Genomic DNA, 12,518 nt, shown 5'->3' on the forward strand with positions numbered 1-12,518 from the left:
ACTTTCTGCGAGCAAAGTTTCCTACTGCTCTGGTGGAAAACCTGGAAATCACCATACGAGCTTGAGGGTGTTTTACTGGATTCAGAATTTTTAGAAGTCTGCTCTGGTTCTGTCTACAAAGTTGGACTATCTGGGTCTGACTCTGGACTCGGCCTTAGCCTGAGTGCTCCTTCCTCTTGACAAACTCCAGAAACTGCAGGCTGTAATTAGTCTCCTGCTGTCCAGCAGATGGTAATCCCTCCGGACTTGCATGCAGGTGCTGGGCCTGATGGGGGTCTACATTTAAGGCGGTTCAGTTTGCACAGTTCCATACGAGGTCCCTGCAAGGGAGATTCTGGCCAAATGGGACAAGAATCCACAGTTACTGGACAAATCAGATCCAGCTGAGATGGAGAATGAAAGAGTCCCTGATTTGGTGGCTTCATTCTCCGGCGCTTGGGCTGGGCAAACCCTTCCTCCCCTTGTATTGGACAGTGGTCACCACAGATGTCAGCCTGTCCGGCTAGGGAGGCATCAGCAAAATTTCTGCTCAAGGGGTCTGGACACTGGAAAAGTCCAGACTACCGATCGAGGTCTTGGTACTCCAAGCCATCAAACTGTGCCTGGAACATTGGAAGAATCGTCTTCAGAGATGTCCAGTGCGCATTCAATCGGACAATGCCACGGCCATGGCTTATGTCAATCACCGGGAGAGCACAAGAAGTGTCCTGGCGGCTCTGGAGGTAGCCGGCATTCTAAGGTGTGCAGAATGATTTGTCAGGCGGATTACCTTTAGTCGGCAGGCGTTAGAACAAGGGGAGTGGTCCCTTCATTCGGAGGCATTTCATCAGTTGTGTCTCCGGTGGGGCGGTCTTCTTTTAACGGCCCTTGGCCGCATACTCCTTGGTGCATACTTTTCTTCAGGGAGTTAGTTAGGCGCTTGACCCCTCCAGTGTGGTCTCTGTTGCCACCTTGGGACCTCTATTTGATGCTCTCAGTCCTCCAGAAGCCTCCTTTTGAGAATCTTCGGGAGATTCCCCTGCTTACGCTGTCCCAGAAGGTGGCCTTTTTGGGGGCTTTCACCTCTGCGCGCAGGGTGTCGGAATTGGCGAAGTTACCCTGTCGTTTACCTTGGTGGTTTCACAGTGATAAATTGGTTGTCCGCCCGTCTGTCGTTCCTTCCTCAGGTTGTCTCTGATTTTCATTTGAATGAAGACATTGTATTGCCTTCCCTGTGTCCCAGGCCAAAACATCCAAAGGAAATTGCTTTCTATGCCTTGGATGTGGCCTGGGCAATTAGGGTTTACCTGACAGCTACGGAGTTTTTTTTTTTTTTTTTTTTTTTTTTTTTTTTTTTAGGAAATCAGACTCACTATTTGTGCTTACAGATGGGCCTCGGAAAGGGTTGTCCTTCCTCTGCAACCATTTCCAGATGCATTAGACAGATGGTGATTCAGACCTATTCCATCAAGGGTCAGGTTCCTCCTTTCTCTGTCAAGGCGCACTCTACTCAGGCGTTCAGTGCCTCCTGTCATCAGGCATCAGTGACGCAGGTTTGCAAGGTGGCCACCTGGTCATCGGTGCACACTTTCACAAAGTTCTATAAAGTGGATGTGTTGGCATCTGCGGATGCATCCTTTGGCCACAAGGTTTTGCAGGCTGCTGTTTAGAGGACCTAATCCTCTTTGAGACTGTATTGTTTTTTTCAGGTGAGCTACAGTTGTTTTGGTTGAGCTCCCGTTTACCTGGCTGGCTATAGTTAACCTTGGGAATTTCTTTTTTGCTGTTCCCACCCCTCATGTTTAACACTGCTTTGGGACATCCCAATGGTTAAGAAGATCAGGAGGTGTGCCTGTCAATAAACGAAGAGAGGAAAAAAAAAAATTGGATTTTTAACTTACTGTAAAATCCATTTCTCTGATGTTCATTGACGGGACACAGCACCCACCCCTCTGTTAAGTTCTAATTCTTCTGACACTGCTTGTAACAAAACAGAGTACACCTATAGCAGAGAGAGGGAGTATAGTCCCTGGGACTGCCCATAAGCGTAGCCAAACTTTTTTTCTGCCTAGTGTCCTATACTCCTGTAGGGGGCAGTAAAACCCAATGATTATGAAGATCAGGAGCTGTGTCCGTCAATGAACATCAGAGAAATGGATTTTCAATAAATCCCATTTTATGCCTGAAGTGACACATTTCCCACTTTGCTTAGTAGCTCAATCTTATGGTTAGAAATCACTAGTGATTAATGTATGGACATTGTGGCAAATCACAGCTAAACAAATGGATCCACATTGAGTACAAGTAGCATGTAGCAATCATGTGCACATAAATGGGGTATTATAGTGTGATCATTTGACAATTCTTGCTACTTGTGTAACTTACTCAAAAGGAGGTAATTAGTTCAGCAATCATTTGCTACACCTTCTCATTAATCACTAATCTTTTTAGTAGCAGGATTGAGGGAGAGTGTTGTGCAGGTCTTCAGCATAGTGAATTTACACCTGAGGTGGTCGTGTCTCCATTTCACGGGATTTCTGCTATAGCCACAGGTGGGGGTATTCACATAGTAGGAGCGGAATATAGGGTAAGCATGTCCAGAAAGAGTACACAGCAACCCAAGTGTAGACCGTCCTGTAGCCATTGGCTGAAAGCACTGATTGAATGCAGATTGGCAGACCCTTTCAGTCATGCCCCTTAGGGAGAAGGCAGACCAGCTGCCGTACACATAGGCCAAATGATACTGGCTGATATTCAGGCCATATGTACGGTCCTTTAGTTCTAAGGGGCAAGTTTGAAAAGTTTACACTGTAAAGCAGGGTTTCTCAACCAGGAGCATTTTCTGCCTCTCAGATACGTTCCCACTGACACCATTGAGCTTTTTAACTATCTGTAAGGTGGAGATTCTTCCTAATGACAAGTGTAAGGTGCATTCTTCCCACTGGCAATCACACCAATGTGTAATGAATTGCAGATTTGTCCTTTTTGTAATGTTTAGCAGGGGTTCCCCGAGCCCGAAAAAGTTATTTCAAGGGTTCCTCTGTGTTGAAAGGGTTGAGAAAGGCTGCTGTAAATTGAATACATTCCAAACACAGCACTGCTTTTTTTATTTAGCGGAACAATCAGAGATACAGGATGACCCTGTGGTACTGCTCCTGGATTGTATATAAATTCCAGGCTTCGCCCATCACAGTGGACACACCCCCTACAAAAAGGGGTCTTTGGGGGTCTATGTTCTATAGAGATGGGCACTGGACCTGTATAGCACCCTGTGACTGACTTCAATGCATTGTGCGAGCGCCAAGGTGAGCGTCCATGCAGAATCCAGTGCCCAAAGCCATATGACAAGCCATCCCCACAGCACAGGGTCTGGGTACAGCTCCCAAGGTTTTACTGAGGTTGTGTTCATCCGGATGCACTGCTTTTATATTTTTGGTATTCGAAAACCGTGAAGGAGATTGACTGAAGAGTTAAAGAAGATAAAATAAGCTAGTTAAAAGGTGAGAGTTATTTCTCCTCAAGGTAGAGGAAGTCCATCACCTTATGACACCAGCAAATAGCTGATGACTCAAAGAGTAGGGTAGGATTATAGGGATGGAGCCCAGGAAGGTGTCCTCAAAAACTTTGCCAGTGTCCAATCACCTGAAGGTACGAGCCTATAACTCTCAGGGTCTGTAATTCTTTACCCGTGTTCTGTACTGTAAATTACAGAAGTTTCCAGTAGGTTGAAAATGTTAAGAACTTCTTTAGAGTTTTTATTGCCACCTGTGTTCCCATCAAGGACAATTTTCCCTCTCTTCCTTTAAGAACAGGAAGTGCAGGGAATCACCTCTGTGGGGACACATGCAGAAATTACATTTTTTCTTGTACATACCCATAGCTGCCATAGATCTGTGGATTTCCATCCCATCTATTGATCCGCTCATGTTTGTGTCCACGGCCATGAAGTTCTGTCTCCACCCATTCAATACCACTCCCAGCTCTTTAAACTCATTGAAGCCCAGCTTGCCTGACATGTCCCTCTGTGCAAGGAAACATTAAGGAAAAAAAAAAAAAAAAAAGAGTCCTGGAGAACAACAGTACTAAAAACACACACACACACACACACACACGAGATTGTACCTGTAGTAGTTATACCAAGGGGCAGAATAAAAAAAAGTTTAAATTAGTTCAGGCTTTGACAGCCCCTGTATTCCTCTCATGACAGGTTTACTTGCCCCCTGCCCAGCTCTACTTCCCTTGATTGTCAGCAGGAGCCTCGCTGTCAAAACCATAGCTGTACTTTGCTACTAAGAAGCAGAGCGTAAGCTTGCTGTAGCACCAAAGGAATGTAATCATGCACCCCCTAAAAAATGTTTAGGCTAATAGTCATGCGGTCCTGTGACCGCTAAATCAATTATTTGTCAATTAGTAATATTGTTGCATGCTTTCTGCTAGGACTTCAATGATTAGGCAATGGAGACTGGTATCTGACAGCAAAGAAGGATCTGGACTAGTGAGGTACTTCAGGTGCCCCTACCTCCTGTTAGCAAGCATCCAGTGGCAGACCAACTACATCGTGTAATGCAGTATACTGTAAGGTCAGCACTGCCTCTCACTCTCCAACTCTAAAGATGGCTATAAACTGTAAATTCTGTCCATGGCCTGACCCTGTCAGCACCTTCCTGCTCAACATCCTTCCCAAAAAAAAAAAAAAAAAAACCCCCCCCCCCCCCCCCAAAAAAGGAGCTGGACAGAAATTTGTCAGCCAAACAATGGCTGAACCCAATCAGATGCAGCTGCTGTTCTGGTATTGTGACAGCTGCTGGTGTCGGCTGATTAGAACGGAGATTCTTCCATCTGCACTGTATGGATGGAGGAACCAGCCTGTATTTACATGATAATGCTGCACTGGGGTGTGGTGTGTAGTGCATCAATGATATAGCATGCATGTCTGCATTGTAATACAGAGCAACTCACAAAGTGAGATTCTAAGTAGCTGTGCAGTGACAGAAAGGGAAAAAAATAATGAACAGTTTGGTGTGTTACAAATAGCTTCCCTCATTGGCCATATACAATGTACATCCATATGCATGCATTTTAGCATGCAGACTGGTGTGAACAAGTCCTTTTAGTGTTTGTGAATCCCAACCCTTTAATGTTAGTTTTCATAGTTGTCACCAGTCCAACGCAGGCAAGTGTGCCCATATGCAGCAGGCAATAGGTGCACCCAACAGGACTTCTAGCAGGAGGAATTTTCTAACGTGGTTTAGTCAGTCTCGGCGGGGCACAGTCCGCCTTTCTGAAGACAGGTGAGAAAGGCGGTTGTGACCTGCCGAAATTCTTTCATTGATTAAACTAATTGGAAAATTCCTCCTGCTGTAAATCTCATTGAGTGCACTATTGCCTGCTGCATATTTTACATATTTATATTTCATGGATTGCACCTTGGCTAATACCCCCAAATGTGTGTGCAGTGGCCCATCTTTACAATATACATCTGTGTTTTAATAGAGCAGGGGGATGGTTAAGACCCGAAGGCCCCTTTCACACATACGGTCTTCAGTTCATCAGTTCAGTCACGTCAAAATGTATCCGTTTTTTTTTTACATCTACTACCAATGAAAAAATGAATGACAAACTGACCGTTTGTCCGTTTACATCTGTTTTTCGTCCGATCTGTTTTTTTGACGGATGAAAAATAGGGCAATCATCCATTCCAAAAAGTGGACATTGACGGAAGCGGATGATCATCCGTTTTGACATAGAGATGCATTAATGTCTGTTTTTCCATCCGTCAACGGATGGATGAAAAACGGAGAAACGGACCGTATGTGTGAAAGGGGCCTTAAAAAGGTTTTATTTGAATACATTTTTTTTGTCTGTGTTCTTTCAGCAAAATTTCTCTTTACTTCCTGTCCCAGAGGCACAGCAGGAATTATCTCTACAAAGTAATGGGAAATCTCCTCTTAGACTGTTGTCACCAGAACAGGTTTCCCCCTTCACCCATTTCGTACTGAAGACCGAGAAAAAAAAGAAAAAAGAAAGAAGAAAGAAGAAAGAAGAAAAAAGAAAAAAGAAAAAAGAAAAAAGAAAAAAGAAAAAAGAAAAAAGAAAAAAGAAAAAAGAAAAAAGAAAAAAGAAGAAAGAAGAAAGAAGAAAGAAGAAAGAAGAAAGAAGAAAGAAGAAAGAAGAAAGAAGAAAGAAGAAAGAAGAAAGAAGAAAGAAGAAAGAAGGAAGAAGAATTATTCTCTCCAGCAGGTATACAGGCAACAATAAAACCTTGACATGGGGCTCTAATCCTTCTGCATTCTATTCAAAAACAAACAATTATAAAAAAAAGAAAAAAAGGGGACTTTTTTAAATACACTTTTCTCCCTTCTGTCCCACCACTGCAAAACCTGGTAGCCCGACACCTCAGAAGGAATCTGATCTGGAGTGCTGTAGGATTTCTTGGTATAGGGGGAAGAAAGGAAAGGAAAGAAAAGAAAACAAGGAAAGGAAAGGAAAGGAAAGGAAAGTAAAGAAAACAAAGAAAGGAAAGTAAAGAAAACAAAGAAAGGAAAGAAAACAAGGAAAGGAAAGGAAAACAAAGGAAAGGAAAACAAAAGGAAAGGAAAGGAAAGAAAAGAAAACAAAGGAAAGGAAAGAAAAGAAAACAAAGAAAGGAAAGAAAAGAAAACAAAGAAAGGAAAGTAAAGAAAACAAAGAAAGGAAAGTAAAGAAAACAAAGAAAGGAAAGTAAGGCTCCGTTTACATGTCAGCGTATGGATCTCGGGCAGAACCGCCGCGGTTCCGCCCGCGATCCGGAGATTATTGCAACGCACGGGCGTCCCGCGATTTGCCAGTTGATTTGCAATAGACCCCCAAACGCTGAGCGATGTTGCCGCGATTTCCGCCTGCCGAATCGCAAGAACATCGCGCAAAAAAAATCGCGGGACGCATTACGCTCCAAAGAAGCTCTTGTACTTTTTTGGGCGTAATGCGTCCCGTGATTTTTTTTTGCGCGATGTTACCGCGATTCGGCAGGCGGAAATCGCGGCAACATCGCTCAGTGTTTGGGGGTCTATTGCAAATCAACGGGCGTCCCGCGATTTGCAATAATCTCCGGATCGCGGGCGGAACCGCGGCGGTTCTGCCCGAGATCCATACGCTGACATGTGAACGGAGCCTAAAGAAAACAAAGAAAGGAAAGTAAAGAAAACAAAGAAAGGAAAGGAAACAAAGAAACAGGGTTTTTGTAGAATTATACTTACCTAGCTGGATGCAGCATCAGATTGATGCTAGATCTGTCCCCTGCTGGCTCTAAAACTGACAACTGAGTGATCAAACACAGCCGATCACTCGGTTCTCAGAGCCCTGTAATGACTATCAGTCACCGTCTCTCTGATCTGCCCCCCCCCCCCCCCACTGCACTCACTGGAACGCTGGGCTGTGGAGGGGCCAGGAGCGTCCGGCTTAGGGCTTTCAGTGGCTAACAGAGGCGGGGCTGGATGCCAGTCCAAGCATGTGGGCAGATCCCGTCCATATGGTTGCGATCTTGCCTGAGCCCTGAGCCTGGACCGGCTCTGTGATGTCAGCCAACAGCAGGCGTCAGCTAAAAAAAAAAAGGGTCACAGTAGTGCAGAACCTGCTGCACTCATGTGATTCACAGGAGAAGTACAGCCATACGAGTTGGCTGTACTTCTCCTTTAAGTAAATTAAATCTAGCATAAGAGAGGAACAAGCTAATAATTCGATAACAAGAAGGATACATCCAGCATGGAAATCATCAGTCTACAGGTTTCCAGGTTAAAGGCTGTAAAGACAGAAAGATATACAATAATACACATAATGAAAACAAGTCAGTAATAGGAATTTGGATATCAGGATGCACTCTAGAGCCACAGTGGCAGAAACTATGCACAGTGCAGTTTGGTGAATCAAACCCCCTTAAAATTTGTTATTAAATCCATGAGTTGTTAAACTAGACTTTTTTTTTCCTTTTAAATTTTTATTGGAATTTTAATTTAACAATTTCAACAATAACATTTACAATTATTTGTTACTTCTGACTCATTGCGTGGTACATACAACAGTTAGGAAAATGAAGAAATTTATGAAAATTACAGGAGTACAAGGTAACAGTTAAATGAGAAAAAACAAATTAAAATAAATATATAAAAATAATTAAATAAAAAACACAGCATACCTAATCTGCCTACCCCTAATGGGAACTATTAGGAATAAAACTATTATTTAATCTACTTTCCTTTTCCAATAATAAAAAATCCTAATATGACTAAATGGGAAGAGGATCTCTCACAAAATTTTATGTGGGAACAATGGCAAAAAGCCTTATTGATTAACAATAAAGCATCCTCATGCATTGAGCATTGGGATAATTCACAAAAAATTCTAAACAGATGGTACTTGACACCATATAGATTATCGAAAATATTTCCTTCTGCCTCCCCAATGTGCTGGAGATGTAATGAAGTAACAGGAAATCTTCACCACAATCTTCTTTGGGCCTGCAAGAATTTAATACGTTTTTGGCAATCTATTTCCTCACTTATAGCCGAAATAACGGGTAACCTGACAGAACTGACACCTGCGATGGCACTATTGGGAATAGACCTAGATTTATACCCAATATGTTATAGAACTATAGTAGCACACATTCTAATAGCTGCAAGACTTACTATTGCTAGTATGTGGAAATCTACCGAATCTCCCAACCAGTCCAGCGTAATTACCAGGTTAAACTAGACTTTTAGCTACATTTACATGTTTTGCTTGCTGCTGAAGGTTTTCCTTCTCAGGACCATCTATTCTGCAGGAAAAGAGCATGAAGATCTGGCAACGTACACTTATGTTTATGGGGGTGGCCCTGATGGCTTTTGGGGGTCAACCTGTAGCCACCCCTAACATGCATGCTTCTATATGAAACTACAGCTGTGCAAGAACACTCTTGTGTGCAGGTTCTCTAGGACTGATGCACATAGCGATTGCCACTTTATTATTGATTAGGGATAGTAAAAGATATATTATGCCAGGTCTCTTTAATTATAGGAATTGTGGGTCATATGTGCATAGAAATAAATCCACCCCCTGCTAAGTCTCTGATTAAGCCCCTCCCAGGATGAAATGAGTTAGTGAAAAAGTGAGGAGGAGCAGCAGGGTGTAATGGATGGTGTCATATTTAATGCATTGTACGCTTGGGGGGGGGGGGGGGGGAAGGGGGAACGGGAAAGAGCATATATAATCAGCACACCATGAATCCATAACATATAGTCTAATAATTTATTGATGCGATCACATCACAATTTGGGCAAGTGGAACATTTCAAGGCCGCACAGAACCCTTCATCAGACATATGATGAGGTTGGGACACCCATGTCAAGCAGTGAAAATGATAAGTCTGCCTCGGACGGTACAGGATGCTACCAATTTGTTGAAACCAGACATTGGCAACAAAGCAACTATATGTTTGAATAGATACATTAAGTATTTGTTGCCAATATCTACATTGTGCTCCAGATGACAAATCAATTTCTGAGCCATGGCTATGTAAACATAATAAAGTCAAGGCAATGATTAGTGCAGTCCCAGCTCGAATATTTACAGATTCTCCTGAATTCAGCCCAATTTAGATACATGTGGCCATACATTATAGTTTCCTTCCTATAAATGGAGCTCCGGGACAGATTGCGCTTCACCTCATTGCACAGGTGCTGTGCATATTCATGTAGGAGGAGCGAGTTCTGATTATCTGCTATGGGAAACTGCAATTTGCATTAGTGGGTGTTCATTTGTAGTGAAATGCACACCTGCCAGGTATCACCATGCAGAATAAAAACCTCTCTTACGTTTGTATGTTCCAGACATGCCATATTGTGTGAGACACCTCTGCAGCTCTTCAGCATCTATCTGTCCATCCTGCAAGAGAACAATTGGCACATCAACATTTTGCAATATAACTTAAGGCAAGAGAAATCGATTAAGTAAAAGATGCCTGTCCTAAAGTCAGACCTCTGAGTTTACTTTTATAACATTATCCAATTCCAAGAACAAACATTTTTTTATTGTAGCATACCATTACTTGTGGTGGCTGCGTTAGTTTTCTTTTTCCACCTGGTAATCCTGAAAGGGTCACTCCCTGCCCTAGGGTGACAACACTCACTAGCTGTAAAGAAGAGGTTGTCACTCTAGGATAGGAAGTGTGTAAGGACTACATACACCCCCCCCCTCCATAATGGGAGGGGAAGTGTTCCGTAGCTTAGATGTAACCTGGAAAGCACTGCTTGAGATAATATTACAGAGTGCACAGAGCAGCACTGGATTTCTAACAGGATCCATTTACTTATTTTGTATACACTTTAGACATATTTAACAGATGAAAAATGGAGCAAATAAAATAAACTCATTGTTAGTGTTTGCATACAGTTTAGGCGTAGTAAAGGCTACGTTCACATTTTGCACCATGTCACATCTGCAAACTTACCATGTAGAATTATAAATATAAAGTAAGGTTGCATGCAGATAGCAGGTACCACCACACTTTAAGAGCCCCCCCCCCCCTTCTCCCAGATCACCCCAGAGTTGCAAATATAGACGTCTGGTATTTGCATAGGTACACCCTATTGACACCCTACAGCCAATAAAGGCAATATCCTAGAGCAGAGTCCCCCAACCTTTTTGGTACCAGGGACCACTGTCGTGTCAGCCAATGTTTCCGGGGACTGGTGGGGGGGGGGCTTTGGATAGGCGACTGTCTTTACCCCCCCTTCACACCACCCCCCCCCCCTACAGCCCTCCTTTGCATCTTAGGTTCCCCCCTTAAAGCAGTAGCAGTGTCCTTCATTCTTTTTCAAATCACAGCCCCCCCCCCTTTACATTACTAATGTAACGGGGACTGCACAGTAAAAAGGGGGCACCATGATGTAATGGGGACTGCACAGTAAAAAAGGGACACTGTAATGATTGCAGTGTCCCTTTACAATGCAGTTCCCTTTATAAAGCAATGCGCTCCCCCCCCCCTCCCGCATCACAGTGCCCCTTAAGGCCATGCTTCCCTACCCCCTTTCCTCTCTCACTGCCGTATTCCAGTGTCCGCCTCCCCTCTAGAGTCCTACATGTGGCAGGGTAGAGGCAGATTCACCCATGTGTATTCGCCTGGGTCCCCCCCCCTCTTCCGGGGGTGGGAGGAGCTGCAGATCTGGACGCAACGAGGGAGCTGTCAAAACCAAAGTGAGTCAAAGTTAACAAGTGGAGACCCGGGAGAAGACACACGGGCTCAGTGACACAGCCGCACAGCAGGCGGTGAGTGGCAATCGTAGTCTGGGATGGTCCTGTCTGATCATGGTCGGTGGTTGCCACTCACCTCCTGCTGCACAGCCCGGCCATCAACAGGCGACATACCAGTACCGGTCCACGGCCCGGGGACCCCTAGCCTAGAGCACTAGGACTGCCAGTGGAGACAAACTGCACCCAATGCATGTTTTTGACGGGCAGTAATGGATTCATTTAAATAAGTCCTAGACAGCCAACCAGTATAGGATTTAGCTGGGTCTTCAATACTCTTCTGGTTTGTGTTTTTGTGGGTGTGATGGAATGCAGTATACTCTCCGTTCACCCACCCTGGGTCCATACACTGAGAACCGCACTGCAGAGCAGGGTGAAATCTGTGGTTGTAGGTGTAATGATCTGGTAGATGGATGTATAGTTGGCAAGTGTAAATCTGGCCTTGGGTACAACTCCCACTGCCCCTCACATCACTCACTGATCACTGCCTTGTGGGATGCATAAGAAGGTCTACCTTTTTCTATCCCAGAATGTTTTGCTTTCTGAAAAGGCAGACTTATCACAGTACAGAAATCATCTGACACTTTATAATGCCCGCCATCCAGCTGCAGTTGTGTTTAAAGCAGTATCAAACCCAAAAGCAAAAAATGTAATATATTGCAGCTTGTCAATCATTACATGTGATTGCTGCATAGCTTTCTTTTTTTGGCTTTTTTCCCCCTGGTGATCTGGCCAGTAAACACACCACCTGTATTAGAGTGCCTCCACTCTGGAGGAATGAGATAGGAGGCACAGCAGCATTGTATGTCTGGAGGGCCGAGTGTTACATGTGCTAGCAGATTTAGATACACGAGCAAATTGAAGCCAAACTCTGGCACATTCGCACACACACACACATACTTAATAATCAGATACAGCAAATTCTTTTTTTCCTTTTGGGATACAGGTTTTACAATAATAAATAAGAGCTAATCATAGGGCCCTGTTCACACCTGAGCATTTTTCAGCTCGTACAACGCTTATCTCTGCAGTCTCAAAACACCCAACAAGCAAAATCCCATTCATTTCAATGGCCCTTGTTCACATATGAGCGTTTGGTTGCCTGAAGCAAAACGCCTTAAGCTCAAAAAAAGTACATGAGCTTCTTTTTTGGCAGATTACAAGCATTTTTGTCAGATGTCAATGCCTGCCTCCAAACACCTGCAAAAAAACAAAAACAAATAAAGCCCCAAAAAAGGCCTGAAAAAGCCCCCCCCCCCCCCCCCCCCCCCAAA

General features: G+C 43.9%; 1 protein-coding gene across 1 annotated transcript in view; it reads right to left on the minus strand.

Annotated features, from left to right (window-relative positions):
* SRI (sorcin) overlaps positions 1-12,518 on the minus strand; it is a 38,707-nt gene that overhangs the window by 4,742 nt on the left and 21,447 nt on the right. The window contains exons 3-5 of the mRNA XM_082259458.1: positions 9,810-9,879; positions 7,713-7,756; positions 3,854-4,001 (exon numbers count right to left, since the gene is read on the minus strand). Coding sequence (XP_082115584.1) covers positions 3,854-4,001; positions 7,713-7,756; positions 9,810-9,879 — 262 coding nt within the window. The remainder of the gene's footprint in view (positions 1-3,853; positions 4,002-7,712; positions 7,757-9,809; positions 9,880-12,518) is intronic.

The sequence above is a fragment of the Pelophylax lessonae genome (assembly GCF_965119305.1).
Source record: "Pelophylax lessonae genome assembly, chromosome: 5".
Classification (NCBI taxonomy): Eukaryota; Metazoa; Chordata; class Amphibia; order Anura; family Ranidae; genus Pelophylax; species Pelophylax lessonae.